The sequence below is a fragment of the Phyllobates terribilis genome, unplaced genomic scaffold (genome assembly GCF_046119375.1).
Source record: "Phyllobates terribilis strain yellow unplaced genomic scaffold, ASM4611937v1 Scaffold_7__3_contigs__length_470593459, whole genome shotgun sequence".
NCBI lineage: Eukaryota > Metazoa > Chordata > Amphibia > Anura > Dendrobatidae > Phyllobates > Phyllobates terribilis.
In genome coordinates, this window is record NW_027362767.1 from 349,871,661 (window position 1) to 349,899,503 (window position 27,843).

Here is a 27,843-nt window from a genome sequence, read left to right on the forward strand (position 1 = left end):
CTCTTGGTAAACTTGGCGCCAGTTTCCCTGACCCTATGTGGTGCCTTCCTAGTGGGTGTAGCGAGGGACTGCGCCACATAAAATGTCAGAGCCTCCGGTTTCTAGCTGAGGGTCGTTTCCTGCCTCCACTAGTTTCGGGGACCGGTCTCCCCCTTTGGCCTGACCCCTCCACGCAGGTGGATTCGGGCGTGCGGTGGCGACTCGCCCGTCCACACCCCTGGGATCCCTTCATTCCTCGTTCCTGGAGCCTTCTCCGCTCCTCTTCCTTCCTTCTCCCTCTTCCAGGCCTGGGCCTCTGTTACTAGGCCCGCCTCCGGAGCAGAGCTCTTGCAGAGCCCCTGCTCCCTGCCACTTCTGCTCAGACTTCTCTGCACTGAACTAAGATGGTGCCCACCTTTTATACTCCCTTCTCAATGCACCCAGGAACTGCTTCCTCCCTGCTCCTGCACTACAGGGTTCCCCTTCCTCAGTGTTCCCTCCCCCCACTCCAGCCAGGGACAGGGACTGTCATGCCCATCTCAGAGGCATATTGGTCGCTCTGCCCCACGGCAATGTGGTGTAATGCATGCAGGTGTCGGGTCCTGATCCACACTCCATCCTTACCTGAGAGTGAGATATCACACCTCTGGGTGAGGTGCAATACCTCTGTAGCAACCGAGCCCTCAGGGTGCTACAGTTCCATTTATCTTCAGCCTAGGTGACGTATTGTGATACAGGGCCGTGATTTTGGCTATAAAAGGGTCCCCTAGACCCCTACCCCAAGCTTTTTAAGAGAATCATATATGGCGTGCCAGGAGACTCTATGGATTGCTTTCTCAGCATCCAACAAGAGTATCTAATTACAAATTTTTAACTGCATCTAGCCCAGGAAATACTTTGTGCCTAGTAGCAGTGTCTGATAGTCAGCGGATTATCCCGGCTGTTAAGCAAGCTACACCACCTGTAGTTTGGACACTTAATTTTTTCAAAGGAAATGCTTCGGGACCACGGGATACTCAGTGAAGAGCATCAGGAGGCACCCCAAGGCATAGGGGCTGGGACTGGCAGTAGGATGCCTTGCGGTGGACAGCCGAGCTCGATCCTTATAAAAGCTTTTTAACTGCAGCAGCTTTAGTGGACGCTACTGGAGCTGGAATTACGCGGCTGCTGGCATGAGACTTGCCCTCCAATAGATCCTTGTAAATGGATTTAAAGTGTATTCATTCAAATTAGAGAGACAATTTAAATTAAAAAGCTTAGAGCTGCCTCCACCACAGGGGGGCTCGCTCGACCCACCAGCGGACAGGCACCAGTATTGGGAGAGGGGGGCTGGCCGTCAGGGTTCACCGCGGCTCTGGCACAAACCCGGCGACACGGAGGTGGCACGGGCAGGAGCGGACTGAACGTGTCGGCTTCTCACTTTTTTTTATTTTAGAAGGGCATGACATGCCTATATTTGTGTCTCTCCCTCCTTTTACTCCTCCACCTCTTTTCTTTTCGCATGACTATATGTACTTGTCACTTTTCCATGTGTTAGTTGTATCTTCTGAGCAGTTTGTCAGCTTTTGGACACCTTTGAAGGTGTTTTCTATGTGTTTCTATGTGTTTTTGTTTGCCTGCCATTGGTTTTAACGGTGTTAGAAGGTGTTCGACGAACAGTTCGACGAACAGTTCGGCGAACACACGGGTGTTCGACGAACCGAACCGAACTCGAACACTACGGGGGTGGCTCAACACTACTGATCAGCTGCTCCTGGTGACGGCGGCTGGAACTGCTCAGTTGCAGAGCTACACAGCACAGCTCTTGATGGTACTAGTGTCCATGGCTGGGTACTGCACATCCACCCCCTATTGATTTGAATATGTGATGAATTTGCAGTACCTGGCCTTGGCCACTATTCCGTTGATGGAGTTGTGCAGCTCCATAATTAAGCAGTTCTGGTAGCCACTGATGCAGAGAACAGCTGATTAACTGGGAAGCCGAGTGTTGCACCCCCACAGATGAGACATTATTGTAAAAGTCCCAGACAACCGCTTTAACGAGGTTTTCCATTACAAAAAAAATATTTTTTTTTGTGTCTGGCATTGCAGTTTAACCATGTTCACCTACAATACCAAAGACAGCCTATAAACTGGTGTGAAACTGTTTCTAAAAAAAGGTAGAATCTTTTTACTAATCCTCGACAACACCTGGTATTTTTATGTTTGGGAAAGTATTTGTATTTTGCTTTTACCTTTTGTCACGTAGTGACAACGGACTGTGGGCACCTACCAAATCCCTCGAATTAAGGGCACCCTAGGCTATCCCTGTCCCCTGGATTACCCCGGACGGTGGAGATGTTGGGGTCTCGTACCTTGCTATGCTCTTATTTTAACCCTTATCTGTTCCCACCTCCACCCAGGGAGGTGTGAGGACAAAGTGTATTGGAAAACACTAACCAGACAGACAGGGGTTAACAAACAGGGATAAAAGAAAACTACAATCATACAAATACACTCACAAAACAGAGTGGGAAACAGGAGGGAATAGGAGGCACAAACCAATTTTGAGAGGATAAGGATAAACACGCAAACCAACTCCATGCAGCAATCTCCTGAAAGACTCTCCAACCACCAACTCCAAACATTAAACTTCTCCTTCAACTCCAAACCAGGAAGTAGAACCACTATCACTGGCAACTCCCAAGTGCCAGAGGCGAGCATATATACCAAAGGAGAATGGCCAACACAGAACAGCTGAGACTATTCAGGATGGAGAGTTCCAGGAGATCAACTGAACTGATTAACCCTTGCAATGACAGAGCAAGGAAAATTTGCACTATTTAATAGGATAGTGAAGCAGTTCTATTCAGTGCAGGAGTTCGTGTAACTAGACTCCGTGATCTTCTGGCCCCTCTGTTGCGGTATTTCCGTGACACCTTTGTTTTGTACAACAGTGTACAGAAGCATGGAACATTCTAGTGAGATTAACAACCTGGATAATGAAAAAGTTATAGATCTTGGAAGAAGGGGAGCAAAAAAAGAAAGCCTGAAAGTTAAAAATTGCCTGGTCTGTAAGGGGTTAAAATGAGTATTAAGAATAAAAATCTAGCTTATATTGAATTTAAAAAGCTAGGAACACAAGGAAAATAAAACGATGAAAATCCAGATCTACTGTGTAAACATCTAATTATACAGGTCATAGAGGGATACAAGAATAGACTGAACGAGACAGTTTCTTTCAAAGCATTATTATCTGGTTTAGATAGATATAATTCATTAAAATAATTAACAATTATACATGTCACTGGTACATGATATAATAACTCTTACATTGCTCTTCCAGATACTTCAGCACAGCCGCTAAGTACATTGTCTTTGTTTATGTCTGGTATTCCGAGCTTTCATCGAGCTAATGTGAGAAATATTTTCAGCCTCATGCATCTCATACCAGGCGTGTATGTATGTACTGTATGTATGGACTTATAAAAAGAAATGTCACGTCCCTTCATGTTAAATGCATGACATCATTCAATTGATCTTTTCATATTTGAATTAATGCATTAGAAAATTGCATACATAGCAATTACTAAATTATTTTTTATGTTCGTAGAAGTATACACCTACAAGTGGACACATGGGGGATTTACATTTATTCTGGGTCTCTGGCTGCTGTTTGAAGGAGATTGACTAGTTTACAGAACAAAGTAGTAGCAAAAGTTTGAGAGATAAAAATAATCTGACACCAGGTTTTTGATACATCATTTGAGAGCAGCATGATGTAGAGGAAGAGACCCTGATTCCAGTGATATATCACCTAGTGGGCTGTTTGCTGCAGCTTTGATAAAATCACTGTTTTCTCTGCTGCAGATCTAGCAGTTCTCTGAATGCTGAGCTCTATATAACCTCGCCCACATCACTGATTGGCAGCTTTTTGTAGACACTGTGCATAGGCAGGAATCTGCCAATCAGAAGTGGGGGGGTTAAACTACATAGCGGCATGTTTTCTAGTTCTTCAGTGATGATCTTCTGCTGATAAAACACTGATTTTATTAAACCTAAAGCAAGCAGCCCAGTAAGTGACAGATCGCTTGACTCAGGATCTCTGTCACTTTATCATGCTGTTCTCAGATTAGGTGGCAAAAAGCTGGTGACAGATTCCCTTTAAATAATGTGGATCGTCTGTTCAGGATATCAATACATTGGCCAAAATGGAGAAGAAGATCTGTCCTGTCCTCTATTACAGATTATGTAAAAGGTCAATGTGTACTACTTAATTTCTCCTGTAGTGGCGCTGCAGGTTTCCTTACAAATCATAAATGGGGTTGTGGCCAGTAAAAACTTTGTGATCAGCTTATTGTTAATGAACTCATATACCAAGTAGGTATTGTCCAAGAGGGTATCCAAGATTAGAAAAACATGGCTGCCTTTTTTCTGAAACAGTGCCACCCTTGACAACAGGAAGTGTGTGGTACTGCAGCTCAGCTCCATTCACTTCAATGTGGCTGAGTTGCAATATGAGACATTAATATATTGAACAAGAAGACTGTCATGACCTGCTTATTAAATCTTTTTTATACACTGACATAAAATGAAGTAGTTCAGAGTGATATTCAGCAGTGAAGATCGTAGATTCACTGTCTTTTCTGACTCTGTTTCCTTTCTTTGTAATCAAAATATGCAAAAAATCTATAGATGTATTTTTTTTACCACTAAATCACCAGCCTACTGTCACAATAATTCTCTTATGATAGCAGTTCTCATTAAAAGGGTTACGTTGGTCATACAGTACAGACCAAAAGTTTGGACACACCTTCTCATTTAAAGATTTTTCTGTATTTTCATGACTTTGAAAATTGTACATACACACTGAAGGCATCAAAACTATGAATTAACACATGTGGAATTATATACTTAACAAAAAAGTGTGAAACAACTGAAAATGTGTCTTATATTCTAGGTTCTTCACCTTTTGCTTTGATGACTGCTTTGCACACTCTTGGCTTTCTCTTGATGAGCTTCAAGAGGTAGTCACCGGAAATGGTTTTCACTTCACAGGTGTGCCCTGTCAGGTTTAATAAGTGGGATTTCTTGCCTTATAAATGGGGTTGGGACCATCAGTTGTGTTGTGCAGAAGTCTGGTGGATACACAGCTGATAGTCCTAATGAATAGACTGTTAGAATTTGTATTATGGCAAGAAAAAAGCAGCTAAGTAAAGAAAAATGAGTGGCCATCATTACTTTAAGAAATGAAGGTCAGTCAGTCTGAAAAATTGGGCACACTTTGAAAGGGTCCCCAAGTGCAGTTGCAAAAACTATCAAGCGCTACAAAGAAACTGGCTCACATGAGGACCTCCCCATGAAAGGAAGACCAAGAGTCACCTCTGCTTCTGAGGATAAGTTTATCCAAGTAACCAGCCTCAGAAATCGCAGGTTAACAGCAGCTCAGATTAGAGACCAGGTCAATGCCACACAGAGCTCTAGCAGCAGACACATCTCTACAACAACTGTTAAGAGGAGACTTTGTGCAGCAGGCCTTCATGGTAAAATAGCTGTTAGGAAACCACTGCTAAGGACAGGCAACAAGCAGAAGAGACTTGTTTGGGCTAAAGAACACAAGGAATGGACATTAGACCAGTGGAAATCTGTGCTTTGGTCTGATGAGTCTAAATTTGAGATCTTTGGTTCCAACCACCGTGTCTTTGTGAGACGCAGAAAAGGGGAATGGATGGACTCTACATGCCTGGTTCCCACCGTGAAGCATGGAGGAGGAGGTGTGATGGTGTGGGGGTGCTTTGCTGGTGACACTGTTGGGGATTTATTCAAAATTGAAGGCATACTGAACCAGCATGGCTACCACAGCATCTTGCAGCGGCATGCTATTCCATACGGTTTGCGTTTAGTTGGACCATCATTTATTTTTCAACAGGACAATGACCCCAAACACACCTCCAGGCTGTGTGAGGGTTATTTGACCAAGAAGGAGAGTTATGGGGTGCTACGCCAGATGACCTGGCCTCCACAGTCACCAGACCTGAGCCCAATCGAGATGGTTTGGGGTGAGCTGGACCGCAGAGAGAAGGCAAAAGGGCCAACAAGTGCTAAGCATCTCTGGGAACTCCTTCAAGATTGTTGGAAGACCATTTCCGGTGACTACCTCTTGAAGCTCATCAAGAGAATGCCAAGAGTGTGCAAAGCAGTCATCAAAGCTAAAGGTGTCTTTTTTGAAGAACCTAGAATATAAGACATATTTTCAGTTTTTTCACACTTTTTTGTTAAGTATATACGGTAGTTCCACATGTGTTAATTCATAGTTTTGATGCCTTCAGTGTGAATGTACAGTTTTCATAGTCAAGAAAATACAGAAAAATCTTTAGATGAGAAGGTGTGTCCAAACTTTTGGTCTGTACTGTATATAGTAGATGACTATCAGTCAAATGATGGTCCAGCTAATTGTTCAGCCGGGAGCCATCTCGGCCGGCTTTCCGATACTCAGTAGTGCTCGTAGCCAAGCGAGCCTGTGTTCTCTGTGAGAAAGCCGTCGCACAGAAAAGGACATAAATTCAAGAAAACATCACAGAGAAAAAAACAGGCCTTACCAACACCAGGCCAGGTTACACACAAGCAGGATGCAGCAGACCCCCATTATAAAGGCGGGGTCAGCACAGGTGCAAAATACTGATGTGACAACCACCCCCTCCATAAATTAGCAGATATGTGAGTGGCTGTGTAGTATTACAAATGTACAGAGATGGCGCTTGCATAGGGTGCCAGTCACACAGATAGGTGTGATGCACAGTGTCTGGCTTACAGCCTATTAATGACGCCCATAACTTTAAATCAAGCGGGCTGTCCAGCACTATATAAGTGCACCCCACAAAACATACACTCCAATTCACCCAACCAAAATGTATCCCTCATTAGTGGCAAGCATGAGATCTGATCAAAAATAGGTGGATGTGTAGTACCCTGCTACCGCCACTATCAGAAGACAAAGCAGCTCCGCAATAGAGCAGATCCAGCCGGCAGCACCTATAACAGGTGATCAGCGAGGGTGCCGGGTGTCGGACCCCGACAAATCAGACATTGATGAACTATCCTGAGGATAGGTCATCAATGAAAAAGTAGTTAACAACCTCTTTAATGTTCACTGTATAGGATAAATATTATGTTATGCTATTAGTTTGGACATTTACGAATGCAGCAATACTAAAAAGATATATATTTTTTTGTTTAAAATGTTATTTATGCTCCAGAAAAACGGCGGTGATAAGTACACCTTCCTTGCATTATTTTTGACAAATATTTTTACTTTTTACATATTTAAGTTGGTCCCCCTAAGGGATTTGATCCAAGGATCACTTGATCGCTTGTCCAATACACTGCATTAATGTATTATTGTAATATATGGTAAAATTATCTACCATATTTATCTTGTAGAAAAATGGTAGGCATGAGGACCATTTGTAGGCCCCCCAGCTGAAAGAGCAATGTCTTAATCACCCTTAATCATGTTTGCAAGGTGTTGGGGTTTTAGGACATAGAAACTTTTCGAACATTTTCTAACATTTCTAACTTTTTAAGTTCCGCTGTCATGATTGACAAAGGTATCTAAAGAGTTTAAACTGATGCAATAAGAGCAGTTAGACTTGTGTGTCAGCTGCATTACACAGCTGGCACCTGCACTGAGCCTGCTCCTAAGGGTTCGCTCACACTGGCGAGTAGCCAGCGTATCACTCGGACGAGTGCTTTGTGATGTTTCATCCGATAACACTCATTCCAATGTTATACTATGGAGCAGTGCCGAGTTAGCATGAGAAAAAAATCAATGCATGCTGCGACTGGCAGCGTATATCGGACGGCGCACAACCATTCAGGTAAGAAACCCTGGAGCCATTGGCTCCAGCATTCCCAGATTCACCAGGTGCTGGTGATTTCCCTATGCATGTAAAAGTTTGGGCACCCCTGGTCAAATTTACTGTTATTGTGAACAGCTAAGCAAGTTGAAGATGAAATAATCTCTAAAAGTCCTAAAGTTAAAGATGACACATTTCCTTTGTATTTTAGGCAAAAACAATTTTTATATTTTCATCTTTTACATTTTAAAAATTACGAAAAGGAAAATGGGCCGATGCAAAAGTTTAGGCACCCTCCGTTGTTTGTACCTAGTATCACCTCCTTTTGAAAGCATCACAGCTTGTAAACACTTTTTGTAGCCAGAAAAGAGTCTTTCAATTCTTGTTTGAAGGATTTTCATCCATTCTTCCTTGGAAAATTCTTCCAGTTCTGTGAGATTCCTGGGTCGTCTTACATGCACTGCTACTTTAAGATCTAGCCACAGATTTTCAATGATGTTCCAATCAGGGGACTGTGAGGGCCATTGTAAAACCTTCAGTTTGTCCCTTTTGAGGTTTTCTATTGTGAATTTTGACCTGTGTTTAGGATCATTATCCATTTGTAGAAGCCGTCCTGTTTTCAACTTCAACTTTTTTACAGATGGTGTTATGTTTGCATGAAGAATTTGTTGAAATTTCATTCAATCCATTTTTCCCTCTACCCGTAAAATGTTCCCTGTGCCATTGGCTGCAACACAACCCCAAAGCATGATTGATCCACCCCCATGCCTAATGGTTGGCGAGATTTTCTTATCCTGAAATTCTGTGCCCTTTTTTCTCCACACATATCTTTATTCATTGTGGCCAAAAAGTTCTATTTTAACCTCATCGGTCCACAGGACTTGGTTCCAAAATGCATCACGCTTGTTTAGATGTTCTTTTGCATACTTCTGACGCTGAATTTTATGGTGAGGACGAAGGAGAGGTTTTCTTCTGATGACTCTTCCAGAAGGCCATATTTGTGCCGGTGTCTCTGAACAGTAGAACAATGTACCACAACTCAAGAGTCTGCTAAATCTTTCTGAAGGTTTTTTTCAGTCAAGCGGGGGTTCTGATTTACCTCTCTAGCAATCCTACTAGCATCTGTCACTGAACTTTTGCTTGGTCTTCCAGACCTTATCTTGACCTCCACTGTTCCTCTTAACTGCCATTTCTTAATTACATTTTGAACTGAGGAAAGGGGAACTTGGAAACTCTTTGCTATCTTCTTATGGCCTTCTCCTGCTTTGTGGGCATCCACCATTTTCATTTTCAGAGTGTTAGGCGGCTGCTTATAAGAACACATAGCTGCTGATTTTTGGCACAAGGTTACAGGAGGCTTGGTTTTTATATATTTGCATCATCTGGTCTTTCCTAATGATGAGAGTGAACCAGCCATAACCCGAACAGAATAATTAAGGTTTGAAACCTTGGTCAAAGTTATCTGAGCACACAAATCTCCAAGGGTGCCCAAACTTTTGCATTGGCCCATTTACCTTTTTATATTTTTTAAAATGTAAAAAATTAAAATATGCATATTTTTGCCTCAAATACAAAGCTAATATGTCATCTTTAACTTTAGGCCTTTTAGAGATAATATCATCTTCAACTTGCTTAACGGTTTACAATAGCAGTAATTTTGACCAGGGGTGCCCAAAGTTTTACATGCCACCGTAGATATACTACAGATTTTCTATAAAACTGCATATTACAGTACCAGCAAAGAGGATGAGATTTTAATAAATCTCATCCACATGCCACATAAAAAAAAACAGTGCAAAATTTGCATGGAAAATTGACTCGTGGTGAGGATTTTGAATCTGAAGCATGCCATTGTTAATTTCACCCTTTTGCGATGCATCCTTTAGGGTGGATTTGTCATGGATTCTGCTGCAGTGTTTCTTTTCTGCTGATTTTACGTGTGCTATGGACGTATCTAAAAGATTTTGCTGTCTCGCCTGTGACGACCGGTATTAGAAATGACGTGTGACAGCTGTGGGGTCCAGTAACACATTATAAATTATAAAGCCAGTCCTCTACTATGGATGAAACACACTTCAAATATTCATTTTACCATAGGATTGCTGTATCCACACAGAAAATATTATCAAAGGTATTTTTTTCTTTTTGTGTAAGCCAGTAGAGGTTTTGCATGATGATCTATTCTAAAAAAAAATTGCAAAAATGGGTTACGTTGGCTGAGGCTGCGAGATGTGGCATAATTCATACACTGTCTGGCTGCGTTATAAATGAGTGCTTAAGCTTATGCAAACCCCCCTGTTTCATCTGAGCGAAGTGTTACCTCTCATTGGTAAGATGAATGTTTGTAGTCAGACACACGATGTGATGAGATTAACCTGTAGGCAGCCGAGTCTGAATGTAAAATATTCATTCCTTATTATGGAAGCAGCAAAGAAATTAGGACTTTATTTATTCGCTTGGGGTTCGGAATAATGCAGAGGGTTTGGTCAGATGTCGTTTCTATGGTTTGACTGCAGCAGTAGATTCATCCATAGCAGCAGTGCAAGGGTTAATAAAAAAAAAATAAATCTTTCGCACTGGTCATGAATGTTTTAACAGTGCAGTCTGACGTCCTATACATTCAGTGTCAACTACCGATGTAGCTCTATATGTAGAGGCGCTAGAAAGAAGAAAACAGGTCTGGCTGTGTTTATTGCAGGGATATTTATATTGTTTCACTCAAGTAAACAAAAGAAAACAAAACAAAACGCCAACACTCTGCAGTAGGGATCTGCATTGTCTGCCCAGGAAAAGGCAGGAGTGTATTAGGCAATGATACAATACAGGATCTGCACCCTATTGTATCTTTAGTGTGAACTACACTTAGATGACTACTTACACAACAGTTTCCTCCTGTAATGTCATCTCAATTCTTCCACTCAGCTGCAGAGAAAAGTGATAATAATAAAAAGAATAATAACATGAATTACATTGTGTGCTCCGCTGTGATTATAGTTATTGCAAACAATGGGAATAAATGTTTGTTTCTAATCTTTTCTATCTTTTCACTTAATTAACACTTATTTTGCTTTCATTTGTCATGTATTTTCACATCTTTACTATATAGATACAGGTGTATAAACCCCTTCATGACCGGGCGATTTTCTGCTGTTTTTTTTTTCTTTCATTTTCCTTTTTTCCCTCCCCTTCTTTCAAGAGCCATAACTTTTTTATATTTCCATCCACATAACCATACAAGGGCTTGTTTTTTTTGCGGGAAAATTTGTACTTTTGAATGACAGCATTTATTTTATCATATGATACACTGGAAAGTGGGAAAAAAATTCCAAGTGCGTTAAAATCTCAGAAAAAGTGCAATTTCACAATAGTTTTTTGGTTTTTTTTATTTGCCAAGTTCACTATATTGTAAGACTGACCAGGCAATATGATTCTCCAGGTCAGTACGAGTACGCAGATACCAAGCTTTTTGATAGCAGATACCAAGATACCATATTTTGATAGATTGGAGTTTTATGAACGCAGTGATACCAAATATGTGTATTTTTTTATTTATTTTTTTGTTTTATTTTGGGGCAAAAGGGAGTGATTTGAACTGTTGTGTTTTGTTTTTTGTTTTTTTTTCATATTTTTTAAAAACTTTTTTTTACTCTTTAATGTATTTAATAGTCCCCATAGGTGACTTAAAGCTGCGGCCGTGTGATCGCTTGTACTATACATAGCAGTGCATCAGGATGTCTACGTATATCCAAAATTACTATCCCCTATGATCACCAGCTAAACGCTGGATTTCACATCATGACAAGCACGAAAGTCTTTAGCAGACCCCTGGCTGTCATAGCAACCCATCGGCGGCCCATGATCATGTCACAGGTGCGCTAATGAGTGCGTCGAATGAAGCGCCCCCCTGCTGGTGCATGTCAGATACTGCTGTCAGAGATTGACAGCGGCATTTAACAGGTTAAGAGTCGCTTTACCCATGGCTGTTAGATTCACATGATGGCTGATTAAATCAGCCGTCATCTGCCGGGAAAGATAAAGCTTGGCGTGCGAGCTCGAATTAAAGTCAGGGACAGAACATATGACGTAAATGTACATCATATGTTGTGAAAGGGTTACAGGTTTTACATCTTCCAAAATAAAATGTTTTTTTTTCCCCCATGATATTAAAAGAAATTTGTCAGCAAGTTTTTCTCTATGTAATCTGACAGCACCATAATGTAAGAGCAAAGACCCTGATTCCAGTGATGTGATACTTACTGGATTAGGTTTTGCGGTTTCAATACAATCAGTGTTTTATCTCAGGAGATTATCATTACAGGACAAGCTGCCTCATGTCTCCTAGTCCAACCAATCCACATGCACTGATTAGCAGCTCTCTGTCACTATACAATGTACTCAGGAAGCTGTGGTGTGGTCAGGGTTATACACAGCTCAATAACTTAGCTTTGCTAGATCTGCAGCAGAGAAAACTGTTACTATATCATAACTACTGCACCCAGTAACCTAAGTGACACATCACTGAAATCAGGCTCTCTGTTCCTATGTAAGGAGACAAATCACTGCAGAACCAGAACGGCAAAGAATTGTAGCAGAGGGGACTCGATTGGAGAGCACTCCGGGTCAGATGACGTCAAAGAGACTGGCTTAGGAAAAAAAGAGTGCGTGCGCAACGGCTGAAGTGATTTTGGCACCAAGGAGAGAGGTGGAAGGAGCCGCAGCAGAGTCAGGAGTTTCTGTGAGAAAGAGAAGTGCCGCACACTCGCCCAGCTCAGATGTCTAAGATCAAGCCCCGAAGATCTGAGTCACGTAAGTGAAGGTTCCCAGACCAGACGTCAACGGTCAAGCCCCGAAGATCCGAGTGACATCAGTGAAGGTTCCCAGCCAAAATGTCGATGGTCAAGCCCCGAAGATCCGAGTGACGTCAGTGAAGGTTCCCAGCACAGATGTCGACGGTCAAGCCCTGAAGATCCGAGTGATGTCAGTGAAGGTTCCCAGCCCAGAAGTCGACGGTCAAGCCCCGAATATCCGAGTGACATCAGTGAAGTTTCCCAGCCAAAATGTCGACGGTCAAGCCACGAAGATCCGAGTGACGTCAGTGAAGGTTCCCAGACCAGACGTCGACGGTCAAGCCCTGAAGATCCGAGTGACGTCAGTGAAGGTTCCCAGCGCAGATGTTGATGGTCAAGCCCCAAAGATCCGAGTGACGTCAGTGAAGGTTCCCAGCCCAAATGTCGACGGTCAAGCCCCGAAGATCCAAGTGACGTCAGTGAAGGCTCCCAGCCCAGACGTCGACGGTCAAGCCCCGAAGACCTGAATGACCCCAGTCAAAGTTTTTTACCTGAGTGACGTTGGTCTACAGAATGGGAGCAAGTTACAGCGGCATGGTTCTCAGACGTGCACATCAGCGGCAGGACGTCGTAGAAGTTCTGGAGGTGTCAGATTGAAGATTCACGGTCAGGCCAGTGAACAGAAAGGATGCGCGAGATGGGCCGTTACCTCTGGCAGGCACATATGGTACCAAAGCACAAATAGAGGGAAAGACAATAGTGAGACGGGGCCCAGCAGACGCCAGAGTGGCATCACAAATGAGAATAGAGAGCGACAAGAGGAACGGGCGGAGATTTGTCACAGAAACAGAGTACTGGCAAGGCTTTCTAAGACTGCCACTTGCTCAGTATAGTTAATGACAATTTATTTCCCCTTCCCTCCAGTAGATTCATTTTAAACTGCTGATCCCTGAATTCTACTGTATTCTGTCTTATAATTTATACTGTTGTGCCAATTCCAGCTTATTTTTCTATTAAACATTGCGAGCATTGTGACCGTATTATACATGTTTTATCATTAATATTAGTTTGCTAAATATAGAAAATAGACAGTTTTTCCGCCTGTGTCTCCGTAGCTCCGCTGTTGCATCCCGTTACCTGCTTACACCTACCTCACGCTGCTGACTGATTCCCTTTAAAGCATCCGCTGTCCAGAAGATAATGGATTACTTGCTGATCAGTGGTGCTCCATCTTTAAAGGAATGAAGGTGTACCTGTGGTACTCTTAGTATATTATTGGATTGCTCGTGGCTGAAACTACAATAACTGGAGTTATGGCATGATCTTGCTGAACCTTTTCTGCCATGATGATTCTCTAAAAATAGATTTTGGACACATTGGGATTCCTTTATTGAAACTGTCTGGTAGATAAAAGTTGTAATTTTGGTTATAACATTAAGGGAAATTCTATTATATGGTAGCCTAAATTCTAGGTACAGGCCATTGCACTCATCCACATACAGGTGCATCTCACTAAATTAGAATATCATCAAAAAGTTAATTTATTTCAGTTCTTCAATACAAAAAGTGAAACTCGTATATTATATAGAGTCATTACAAACAGAGTGATCTATTTCAGGTGTTTATTTCTGTTAATGTTGATGATTATGGCTTACAGCCAATGAAAACACAAAAGACATTATCTCAGTAAATTAGAATACTTTATAACAACAGCTTGAAAAGTGTTTTTAAAATCTGAAATGTTGGGCTACTGAAATGTATGTTCAGTAAATGCTCTCAATACTTGGTCGGGCTCCTTTTGCATCAATTACTGCATCAATGCGGCGTGGCATGGAGGCGATCAGCCTGTGGCACTGCTGAGGTGTTATGAAAGCCCAAGTTGCTTTGATAGCTGCCTTCACCTCATCTGCATTGTTGGGTCTGGTGTCGCTCATCTTCCTCTTGACAATACCCCATAGATTATTTACGGGGTTAAGGTCAGGCGAGTTTGCTGCCAATCAAGCTCAGTGATACTGTTGTTTATAAACCAGGTATTGGTACTTTTGGCAGTGTGGACAGGTGCCAAGTCCTGCTGGAGAATGAAATTTCCATCTCCAAAAAGCTTGTTGGCAGAGGGAAGCATGAAGTGCTCTAAAATTTCCTGGTAGACGGCTGCGCTGAGTTGGGTCTTGATGAAACACAGTGGACCTACACCAGCAGATGACATGGCTCCCCAAACCATCACTGATTGTGGAAACTTCACACTAGACCTCAAGCAGCTTGCATTGTGGCCTCTCCACTCTTCCTCCAGACTCTGGGACCTTGTGGAGTGTGTCAATGACTGCCTTCTGGACGTCTGTCAAGCCAGAAGTCATCCCCATGATTGCGGAGCTTACTGAAACAGAGTAAAGGACCTTTTTAAATACTTAGGAAGCCTTTGCAGATGTTTTTTGTTAATTATTCTAATTTACTGAGATAATGACTTTTGTATTTTCATTGGCTGTAAGCCATAATCATCAACATTAGCAGAAATAAACACTTGAAATAGATCACTCTGTGTGTAATGACTCTATATAACATATGAGCTTCACTTTTTGTATTGAAGAAGCTATAGTAAATTACACTGCCAGACTTAAAGGGTTTTTCCCAAGAATCTTTTCATGAGCTTCTGACGGATGAACAGTTTGGATCAATGTCTTTGTTGTGCCGTTGGACCAAACTGTGTGCAACTTATGCTGCTGTATGAGTCAACTTTATCTCTAAAGTAATGGAGGAGGGAAACAGTAGTAAAGCTGGTCGGGATCTGGAGGTATGTTTTGGTCACTTTTGAATGCTGGCTGTGCTTTCACACTCGTGGTAGCATGAGACGGACTCTACCACCCACAGAAGTTTCTCAGGTAGTGCAGCTCATTCAGGATGGCACATCAATGTAAGCTGTGGCAAGAAGGTTTGCTGTGTCTGTCAGAGGCTGGAGGCGCTACCAGGAGACAGGCCAGTACACCAGGAGACGTGGAGGGGGCGATAGGAGGGCAACATCCCAGCAGCAGGACCACTACATCCACCTTTGTGCAAGGAGGAACAGGAGGAGCACTGCCGGAGCCCTGCAAAATGACCTCCAGCAGGCCACAAATGTGCATGTGTCTGCACAAACGGTTAGAAACCGACTCCATGAGGGTGGTATGATGGCCTGACGTGCACAGATGGGGGTTGTGCTCACAGTCCAACACCGTGCAGGACGCTTGGCATTTGCCACAGAACACAAAGATTGGCAAAGTCGCCACTGGCACCCTGTGTGCTTTTCACAGATGAAGGCAGGTTCACACTGAGCACATGTGACAGACGTAACAAAGTCTGGAGACGCCGTGGAGCGCGATCTGCTGCCTGCAACATCCTTCATCATGACTGGTTTGGCAGTGGGTCAGTAATGGTGTGGGGTGGCACTTCTTTGGAGGGCCGCACAGCTCTCCATGTGCTCGCCAGAGGTAGCCAGACTGCCATTAGGTACCGAGATGAGATCCTCAGACCCCTTGTGAGACCATATGCTGGTGCGGTTGGCCCTGGGTTCCTCCTAATGTAGGACAATGACAGACCTCATGTGGCTGGAGTGTGTCAGCAGTTCCTGCAAGATGAAGGCATTGAAGCTATAGACTGGCTCGCCCGTTCCCCAGACCTGAATCCGATTGAGCACATCTGGGACATCATGTCTCGCTCCATCCACCAAAGTCACGTTGCACCACAGACTGTCCAGGAGTTGGCAGATGCTTTAGTCCAGGTCTGGGAGGAAATCCCACAGGGGACCATCCGCAACCTCATCAGGGGCATGTCCAGGCATTGTAGGGAGGTCATACAGGCACGTGGAGGCCACACACAACACTGAGACTCATTTTGACTTGTTTTAAGGACATTACGTCAAAGTTGGATCAGCCTGTAGTGTGTTTGTCCTCTTTAATTTTGGGGGTGACTCCAAACCCAGGCCTCCATTGGTTAATAAATTTGATTTCCATTAATGATTTTTGTGTGATTTTGTTGTCAGCACATTCAACTTTGTACAGAACAAAGTATTCAATGAGAATATTTCATTCATTCAGATCTAGGATGTGTTATTTGAGTGTTTCCTTTATTTTTTTGAGCAGATATATATATATATATATATATATATATATATATATATATATATATACACTACAGTTCAAAAGTTTGGGGTCACCCAGACAATTTTGTGTTTTCCATGAAAACTCATACTTTTATTTATCAAATGAGTTGTAAAATGATTAGGAAATATAGTCCAGACATTGACAAGGTTAGAAATAATGATTTTGTATTAGAAAGAATAATTTTCTCCTTCACACTTTGCTTTTGTCAAGGAATGCTCCTTTTGCAGCAATTCCAGCATTGCAGACCTTTGGCATTCTAGCTGTTAATTTGCTGAGGTAATCTTGAGAAATTTCCCCCCATGCTTCCTGAAGCCCCTCCACAAGTTGGATTGGCTTGATGGGCACTTTTTGAGTACCATACGGTCAAGCTGCTCCCACAACAGCTCAATGGGGTTGAGATCTGGTGACTGTGCTTGCCACTCCATTACAGATAGAATACCAGCTGCCTGCTTCTTCCCTAAATAGTTCATGCATAATTTGGAGGTGTGCTTTGGGTCACTGTCCTGTTGCAGAATGAAATTGGCTCCAATCAAGCGCTGTCCACAGGGTATGGATGTTGTTGCAAAATAGAGTGAGAGCCTTCCTTATTCAAAATTCCATTTACCTTGTACAAATCTCCCACTTTACCAGCACCAAAGCAACCCCAGACCATCACATTACCTCCACCATGCTTGACAGATGGCGTCAGGCACTCTTCCAGCATCTTGTCAGTTGTTCTGCGTCTCACAAATGTTCTTCTGTGTGATCCAAACACATCAAACTTTGATTTGTCTGTCCATAAAACTTTTTTCCAATCTTCCTCTGTCCAATGTCTGTGTTCTTTTGCCCACATTAATCTTTTCCTTTTATTAGCCAGTCTCAGATATGGCTTTTTCTTTGCCACTTTGTCCTGAAGGCCAGCATCCCGGAGTCACCTCTTCACTGTAGACGTTGACACTGGCGGTTTGTTTGTACTATTTAATAAAGCTGCCAGTTGAGGAGCTGTGAGGCGTCGATTTCTCAAACTAGAGACTCTAATGTACTTGTCTTATTGCTCAGTTGTGCAGCGGGGCCTCCCACTTCCCTTTCAACTCTGGTTAGAGCCTGATTGTGCTCTCCTCCGAAGGGAGTAGTACACACCGTTATAGGAAATCTTCAGTTTCTTGGCAATTTCTCGCATGGAATAGCCTTCATTTCTAAGAACAAGAATAGACTGTCAAGTTTCACACGAAAGTTCTCTTTTTCTGGCCATTTTGAGAGTTTCATAGAACAAACAAATGTAATGCTCCAGATTCTCAACTAGCTCAAAGGAAGGTCAATTTTGTAGTTTCTCAAATCAGCCAAACCATTATCAGCTGGGCTAACATACTTGTGCAAGGGTTTTCTAGGGTTGTCTAAAGATCCATTAGCCTTCTTACACAGTGAGCAAACACAATGTACCATTAAAACACTGGAGTGGTTGATGTTGGAAATGGGCGTCTATACACCTATTTAGATATTGCAATAAAAACAAGACATTTGCAGCTAGAATAGTCATTTACCACATTAACAATGTATAGAGCTAATATTAGCTTCATTGAAAAAAAATGTGCTTTTCTTTCAAAAATAATGAAATTTCTAAATGACCCCAAACTTTTGAATGGTAGAGTATATATATACAGTGGTGGCCAAAAGTATTGGCACCCCTGCAATTCTGTCAGATAATACTCAGTTTCTTCCTGAAAATGATTGCAATCACAAATTCTTTGGTATTATTATCTTCATTTAATTTGCTTGCAAGGAAAAAACACAAAAGAGAATGAAGCAAAAATCAAATCATTGATCATTTCACACAAAACTCCAAAAATGGGCCAGACAAAAGTATTGGCACCCTCAGCCTAATACTTGGTTGCACAACCTTTAGCCAAAATAACTGCGAACAACCGCTTCCGGTAACCATCAATGAGTTTCTTACAATGCTCTGCTGGAATTGTAGACCATTCTTCTTTGGCAAACTGCTCCAGGTTCCTGATATTTGAAGGGTGCCTTCTCCAAACTGCCATTTTGAGATCTCTCCACAGGTGTTCTATGGGATTCAGGTCTGGACTCATTGCTGGCCACCTTAGAAGTCTCCAGTGCTTTCTCTCAAACCATTTTATAGTGCTTTTGGAAGTGTGTTTTGGGTCATTGTCCTGCTGGAAGACCCATGACCTCTGAGGGAGACCCAGCTTTCTCACACTGGGCCCTACATTATGCTGAAAAATTTGTTGGTAGTCTTCAGACTTCATAATGCCATGCACACGGTCAAGCAGTCCAGTGCCAGAGGCAGCAAAGCAACCCCAAAACATCAGGGAACCTCCGCCATGTTTGACTGTAGGGACCGTGTTCTTTTCTTTGAATGCCTCTTTTTTTTTCCTGTACACTCTATGTTGATGCTTTTTAACAAAAAGCTCTACTTTTGTCTCATCTGACCAGAGAACATTCTTCCGAAACGTTTTTGGCTTTCTCAGGTAAGTTTTGGCTTTTTTATGTCTCGGGGTAAGAAGTGGGGTCTTCCTGGGTATCCTACCAGACAGTCCCTTTTCATTGAGACGCTGACGGATAGTACGGGTTGACACTGTTGTACCCTCAGACTGCAGGGCAGCTTGAACTTGTTTGGATGTTAGTCGAGGTTCTTTATCCACCATCCGCACAATCTTGTGTTGAAATCTCTCGTCAATTTTTCTTTTCCGTCCACATCTAGGGAGGTTAGCCACAGTGCCATGGGCTTTAAACTTCTTGATGACACTGCGCACGGAAGACACAGGAACATTCAGGTCTTTGGAGATGGACTTGTAGCCTTGAGATTGCTCATGCTTCCTCATAATTTGGTTTCTCAAGTCCTCAGACAGTTCTTTGGTCTTCTTTATTTTCTCCATGCTCAATGTGGTACACACAAGGACACAGGACAGAGCTGGAGTCAACTTTAATCCATGTTAACTGGCTGCAAGTGTGATTTAGTTATTGCCAACACCTGTTAGGTGCCACCAGTAAGTTACAGGTGCTTTTAATTACACGAATTAGAGAAGCATCACATGATTTTTCAAACAGTGCCAATACTGGGGATAGTACAGTTAGATCGTTAGAGAAGAATAGGATGCTAAATAACCCCAAAGTTTTATCTTGCATGCTGACCAACGCAAGAAGCCTGACCAATAAGGCGGATGAGCTGCGGGCGCTTATATCGGAGGAGAGGTATGACATCGTAGGTATAACAGAGACTTGGCTAGACGATAGCTACGACTGGGCGGTAAATTTATTAGATTATAGTTTATTTAGAAGGGACCGGAAACAGGGGAAAGGCGGAGGAGTCTGCTTATATGTAAAGTCATGTCTAAAACCCAGACTAAGGGAAGATATAGGAGAGGGAGAAGAGGGGGTCGAGTCCATGTGGGTAGAGATAGAGGGGGCAAAAAATAAAAATAAAATATTACTAGGGGTCTGCTATAAGCCACCCAATATAACAGAGGAGAATGAGAATCTGCTATTAGGACAAATAGACAAAGTAGCAAAACATAATGAAGTGATTGTAATGGGGGATTTCAACTACCCGGATATTGACTGGGAAACAGAAACCTGTAGATCTCAGAAAGGAAAAAGGTTCTTGACAAATATTAAGGATAATTATCTCTCCCAACTAGTGCAGGAACCAACGAGAGGGAAGGCCGTGTTGAACTTAATATTGACTAATAGGCCTGATAGAATAACTGAGGTACAGATAGGGGGGCACCTAGGTAATAGCGACCATAATATTATCGACTTCAAAATGCCCTTCAGTAGGGTTATCAATAAGGGAACAACAAAAACATTAAACTTTAGGAGGGCGAAGTTTGATCAGCTGAAAGAAAGCCTTCAACTTATTGACTGGGACAAAGTTCTTAATCAAAGGAATACGAATAGTAAATGGGAAACCTTCAAAAGAATTCTGAATTCTGAATACTCAGTGCGAGAGGTATATACCGTATGGGAATAAAAGGGCCAGAAATAAGAGGAAACTATTATGGTTGAACAAGAACGTAAAAGGGGCGTTAAATAGCAAAAAAGAGGCATTCAAGAGATTAAAACAGGAAAACAGTAAGGAGGCACTAATGTGTTACAAGGAAAAAAAGAGAACCTGTAAAAAACAAATAAAAATAGCGAAGGAGGAAACAGAGAAACGTATTGCTAGGGAAAGTAGATCAAATCCCAAACTGTTCTTTACGTATATAAATAGTAAAAGGATTAAATCGGATAATATTGGACCGATAAAAAGTGAGGAAGGCAAAATCATAGAGAAAGATGAGGATAAAGCTAATCTATTAAATAATTTTTTTTCGACAACTTTCCCAAAGGAAATAGAACTAACAGGAGAAATGAGAAGTGACAAGCTTAATCCTCCACTAAGTATGACAAATCTAACCCAAGCTGGGGTACAGAAACGCCTCAGTAACATTAAAATAAACAAATCACTAGGACCTGATGGCATACACCTACGGGTACTAAGGGAACTAAGTAATGTGATAGACAGACCGTTATATCTTATATTTAAGGACTCTGTTGAGACTGAGTCTGTGCCACTTGATTGGCGACAGGCGAATGTAGTGCCAATATTCAAAAAGGGAGCGAAAAGTGACGCCGAAAACTATCGGCCGGTGAGTCTGACGTCCGTTGTGGGCAAAATTTTTGAAAGCTTCATTAAAGAGGCAATTACGGAGCATCTTGATGCTAATAATCTTTTAATCCCGAACCAACATGGATTCATGAGGAATCGCTCCTGCCCAACAAACCTGATTGACTTCTACGAGGAGGTTAGCTCTCGAGTAGATCAGGGGGAACCAGTGGATGTCGTGTATCTCGACTTCTCAAAAGCGTTCGATAGCGTGCCACATAATAGGTTGGTATACAAAATGAGAATGATGGGGCTGGGGGAAAATGTCTGCAAGTGGGTAGCAAACTGGCTAAAGAATAGAAGGCAGAGGGTGGTTATAAATGGAATATACTCAGATTGGGTAAGCGTCACTAGTGGGGTACCACAGGGGTCTGTACTAGGCCCAATGTTATTTAATATCTTTATTAACGACATAGTCAACGGGATAAATAGTAAAATATCAATATTTGCAGATGACACAAAGTTATGTAAAACAATTAATACAAAAGAGGACAGTGCAGACCTACAGAGGGATTTGGATAAGCTGGGTAGGTGGAGCATTAAATGGCAAATGAGGTTTAACGAGGAGAAATGTAAGGTCATACATATGGGAAGGAAAAATGGAAGTCACCAGTACTCACTGAATGGGAAATCATTGGGGAATTCAGAGATGGAGAAGGACTTGGGCATCTTGATTGATAGCAAACTAAATTGGAGTGCCCAAAGTCAGGCCGCTGCTGTAAGGGCAAACAGGGTAATGGGATGTATCAGAAGAGGTATAGCTGCAAAGGATGAGAACATTGTTCTTCCACTGTACAAAGCACTGGTCAGACCACACTTGGAATACTGTGCTCAGTTATGGGCCCCAATATATAGAAAGGATATAAATGAGCTTGAAAAGGTACAAAGAAGGGCAACAAAATTAATAAGGGGAATGGAGGGACTGCAATACCCAGAGAGGTTGGCAAAACTAGGACTATTCAGCCTGGAAAAGAGAAGGTTGAGGGGGCGACATAATAAATGTGTACAAATATGTTAGGGGACAGTATAGAGACCTTGCCAGGGATTTGTTCAAAAGGAGGAATATTACGGTAACAAGAGAGCATTCACTACGACTGGAAGAGAAAAGGTTTCAGCACCAGCATAGGAAGGGGTTCTTTACGGTAAGAGCAGTGAGAATATGGAATTCACTGAGTGAGGAGACGGTAATGTCGGATTCACTACACCAGTTCAAGCGGGGACTGGATGCATTTCTAGATACCAGGCAGATTTCTGCATATACTTAAAAATAAAATAAAATAGTAGGTTGATACAGGGATTTATTCTGACTGCTGGTTTCAGAGTCGGGAGGGAATTTTTCCTCAGGTGAAGATTGGCCAAATCATTTGGGGTTTTTGCCCTCCTCTGGATCAACTTTAGCAATTACAGAACTAACAGGTCGAACTTGATGGACACAAGTCTTTATTCGGCTTTACAAACTATGTTCCTATGTTACTATGTTACTTTTGTCCACCCCCTTTTTTAGGTTTGGTGTGGAATTGTATCCAATTTGGCTTTAGGACAATTCTTTTTGTGTTTTTTCATTGAAGAAAAATTAAATGAAGATAATAATACCAAAGAATTTGTGATTGCAAACATTTTCAGGAAGAAACTGAGTATTATCTGACAGAATTGCAGGGGTGCCAATACTTTTGGCCACCACTGTATATATGTTTGTGTGTAATCAGGGGATCCATATGAGTGGTGTGTCTTACTTTTCTATATACAAATTTTCTCTTCCCCTCTATAAAATATTCCAATTCGTAACTTGTAGCTTAGGACTGGACAACTTCTTTAATGAACAACCTTCCTACCAAAAAAAAAAAAAAACCCTTTCATTGTACAAGCTGTAAGGTGGCTGTTAGACACCTGGTGGTTGGGAGATAAACTTGAAGTAATGCTTTAATGCATATTGGACTAAAAGGGGTTAATCAGCCATGACAGGTTAATTAGGAGCAGCTGAATGGCTCCTCACCATATCTCCACCCCTGGGTGGGATTCACACATTCTAGATGTATGGAGGTTGCAGGTCTCCTGAAGTGAATGCCTTTGCTAAGGGACATGGAAGCTGGACTCTAAGCCAGGTGGGCTAACCAGCACTATTGTATGGACGTGTTACTTTATGTTTTGTGCCGGACAAAGACTGTATTTAAGTTTTCTGGTGATGTGGTTTATGAGGATTGCAGTAAACCAGCCATACTTTGAACAGAAGCTGTTCCTGTGTCTATCTCTTTAAGAAGCCAAGTGAGTCGACCTACCACAAGGCTTATTCTTCCTGGGAGTTCTCTAGGCTTTCATATGAAACATACCTTATCTACGTTTTTGTTAGTCCAAAAATCCAAAATATTGTATTAATGTTTCAGGTCTCTTAGATGGTGGAATGGAATAATTCTAAAATAAAATAGACAAGAACCATATAAATTGCTAGAAAAGGCTATTTTTATTTCTACCTTTGCTTTTGAATTGATATCTCTATTGCATCTTCCATTTTCATCCTATTCATTTTCTTCAATTTTAATTGTTTGCCCAACAATCTTAGAAACACATAGACGAGTCTACAATGGCAGCACAGCCTCACATGCAGCACTTCATAGTGGGATGCTGCATTTTCCAGTCCTAATGCAGGAGAACATTACAGAATATGAACCTTTAGAAAGAAGCAAATGTGCTGCAGGTTCCGAACATACATGAAATCCAAATTTTGGAGACTTATCTGTAGTAGAAAGCATTGCTCCTAGACTATAATGTGAATTCTGTGCAATTTCCCACCCCCTGGTTGTCATGTGGTGTGTGCAATGACCTTACATTGTGTACATAACAAGAGGGAGGTAAGGAGGTGCTCAGCTCAGTCATAGGTATTACATCATTGTGATTATCCAAGCTCAGTACATATGGTGTGCAAATACATAGATGTCAGATATAGGAAATATATAATACACAGTAAATTCCTGTTAAATGCACTGATATGTTAAAATCCAATCCTTTATCTTTTGAGAAGAATTGTGTTTGTTTATATCTATAGACATGTGATCCGTCCTTGGATCTCCAGGTACATTGCTCATCCATATAGACACATGCATGTAAACAAGCAAGGCACTGCTCGCCCACAAACCACGATCCCCAAGGTCAGCGCTCAGTGATCAGATTCTAGAATACGGCGCAGCACGAGCCCTGTATGCGCTTTGTTATTCACTGGTATCTGATAACTTCTTTCTATACAATTCTTTCTTTCCGTTTGATACTTCTTTGTGCATGAAAAGGTCATTACAGGGTTGTTGAAAACAAATGAATGAATGAACAAGAAGAAGCAAATAATATTTATAAATACGTAACACATTAACAACATAGCAGAGCTGATTCTTTGACAGTTTCCCCTTATGATAGTTTAAAGGGAACGTGTCATCTGATTTTTGCAGCCTGAATCATGGGTAGCATGAATCAGACACTGGATCCATTATTGCAGTCATGTATATTTTGTTCAGAAACGCTGCAACATTTCAGAGGCAACACACTTCGAAAAGTTAAGGACTATGTGTCTCGGATGACTTGTCCAAAGTGGTTCCCTGGCAGCTTCTCCCTATCCTGCTCCCCTAGACTGGCAGGTCTCTCTCTATGTGTGTACAGGGAGAGACCTATCAGTCAAAGAGATCGGGAAGGGGAGAAACTGCTGGGGACTAGCCTTGGACTAGTCATACAAAATGAGTAGTCCCCAACTGGCCCTTCACTCTTCACAGTGTTCTTCTCCTTCCGAAACGACACAGTGTTTCAGACTAAAACATACATGACTGCAATAACGCTGCCAGGTTCAGACAGCAGAAATCAGATGCCAGGTTCCTTTAATAATGTGTTTTACACTGCAGGTAAATTTACTGCATTATCTTAGCTCAGAAAGGCACAAGAAATAGAGACATTAAAGCTCCGCTCATCTGTAGATAATAATACAGTAGATCTGTACCTGGAAATCAGTAAACCCCCACCACTCAAAGGGCTGCTATATGCTGCTCTAAGGACTTATGATACAGTTCATCATATACAGCGAAACCACCTCTATGAGACCACCCCCTTATACGGACCAGATTTCCAAAGAAGAGTGTGCATGTGTATATATATATATATATATATATATATATGTATATGTGTGTGCACAGTATATATATATATATATGTTGTGTGTGTGCATATATACAGTAAATATATATACATTTATATATAGTAATATATGTGTGTATATTTGTGCATGTGTGTGTGTATATATATATGTGAGTGTATTTATATATATTCATCTGTTTGTGTGTGTGTATATATATGTGTATGTTTATATATATGTGTGTGCGTGTGTATATATATATATATATATATATATATATATATATATATATATGAAACTGCATCTGTGTGTATATATATATGTGGGTGTACAGTATATATATATATATATATATATATATATGTTGTGTGCATGTGTGTATATATATATTTATATATAACTATAAGTGTGTATATATATGTGAATATATATGTGTGAGTGTATGTATATATATATATATATATATATATATATATATATATATATATATATGCATATCGAATGTGTGGTTATATATATGCATCTGTTTGTGTGTATGTTTATATATATATATGTGTGTATATATATATATATATATATATATATATATATATACAGTATATATATATGAGAATCTATTTGTATGTGTATATATATACATCTGTTTGTGTGTGTGTATGTATATATATATATATATATATATATATATATATATATATATATACATATATATATATGAGAATCTGTTTGTATGTATATATATATACATCTGTTTGTGTGTGTATATATATATATATATACATATATATATATGAGAATCTGTTTGTATGTATATATATATACATCTGTTTGTGTGTATATATATATTTATATATATGAGAATCTGTTTGTATGTATATATATATACATCTGTTTGTGTGTATATATATATTTATATATATGAGAATCTGTTTGTATGTGTATATATATACATCTGTTTGTGTGTGTATATATATATATATATATGAGAATCTGTTTGTATGTGTGTATATATATATATATATATGTATATCTGCTGCTGCTGCTGCCACAGGTGGTGTCGGTGCCCGTGTGCCCGGGCTGGTGATGGCTGGTCTTGCTGATGCCGTCCTGGTGTGGTCCAGCAGAGTGGCAGGAGGCGGACTTCCAATTCCCTCTATTTCTAGAAGGAGGAGGCGTACCCAAGGAGGTTATTTCCAGCTCATTTCCAGCCCCGGCTGTCTGATCTGACGTCGGCGGGCTCAGTTAGAGCGTTGCTTACTACAACAGGCAGCTTTTGTGTTTCAATGTCTAAGCCAGAGCATCTCTGCTAGTTGCATTCAGTTGAGAGAAAGAGAGGGAGAGAGAGAGAGAGAAAGGGACAAGGTAAGATGCTGCAATCAGACACCTGACAGAAACCCATCTCCTTGCCGGTGCTTGACACATGACATTAACCCATTGTGTGCCAGTAAAGCAGACAAACCCATAGAAGGTCTTTGTCCTGCCTCGCAGCACCAGCAAACACCTCCACGTTCCATTATCCATCATTATGGATGTTTGCTTTTGTTCGCATTGGTATCTATTCCTGGTATGGCTTTAAGTGGTGATGGCATGCAATAGGGGGTGGGGGCTGTCAGAGAAATGTAAGGTACAACACGTCTCTTTGTCTGTGTTCTTGCATGGTGGGGACAGTAGTAAGATCCTCAAGTGACAATCATTCATCATTTATCTTTTTTTTGCTTGCTCCCTGCAGTCACTGGAGGACAGAAGACACCCATGTAAAGACATTTTTTGGGGGGAAGAAGAAGAAGGATAGTCTGACGTATTCATCTGAAGCCTTTCCTGAGACAAAATTTAATCACATTTGGGAATTTTTACAAGCAAACTGGGATCTATGAGTGGAAAGGTGATCAAACCGAAGGAGGAAAAAGATGCTTCTAAGGGTAAGCAGAACTTAATTGGAAAGAGTCATTTGAGCAAGTGGTGACCTTTTCTTTTATGATCTTTAGCTCTTCATGGTGGTCATGCCTTCATGACATGGAAGGCAAAACAAACCCATTGTATTGTAATGTCTGTGCCACATGTCTGCAGGAACAAGTGTCGGCACCCTGTTGGAGAAGGGTCATATTGCAGATGTCCCCTGTGTTTAGAAGTTGTATGCACTGTGTGCTGTCCAAGCAGGAGAAGACATGTCCCATGACATCTTGTACTTAAAGGTCTATTAAACCTAAAGTTATCAGCATAAAATCCTTATTGTTCACTCATATGAATGTACAATCCATAGATAATCTCAGCTTTACTCGTATGTAATATTTTCTCGGACAATGTATTGGAAATCCAATCGGTGACCCCTACAATCAACCTCTCCATGGCCTGGAATGGC

General features: G+C 41.3%; 1 protein-coding gene across 5 annotated transcripts in view; it reads left to right on the top strand.

Annotated features, from left to right (window-relative positions):
- FGF13 (fibroblast growth factor 13) overlaps positions 1–27,843 on the top strand; it is a 541,625-nt gene that overhangs the window by 30,613 nt on the left and 483,169 nt on the right. The window contains exons 1-2 of one of the 5 annotated variants that reach the window (XM_073641253.1): positions 26,565–26,846; positions 27,214–27,403. In XM_073641253.1, coding sequence (XP_073497354.1) covers positions 27,355–27,403 — 49 coding nt within the window. In that variant the 5' untranslated portion in view covers positions 26,565–26,846; positions 27,214–27,354. Of the gene's footprint in view, positions 1–26,564; positions 26,847–27,025; positions 27,049–27,085; positions 27,109–27,213; positions 27,404–27,843 lie in introns of those variants that run through there. The other 4 variants (XM_073641259.1, XM_073641257.1, XM_073641256.1 and 1 more) reach the window with 4 other exon arrangements.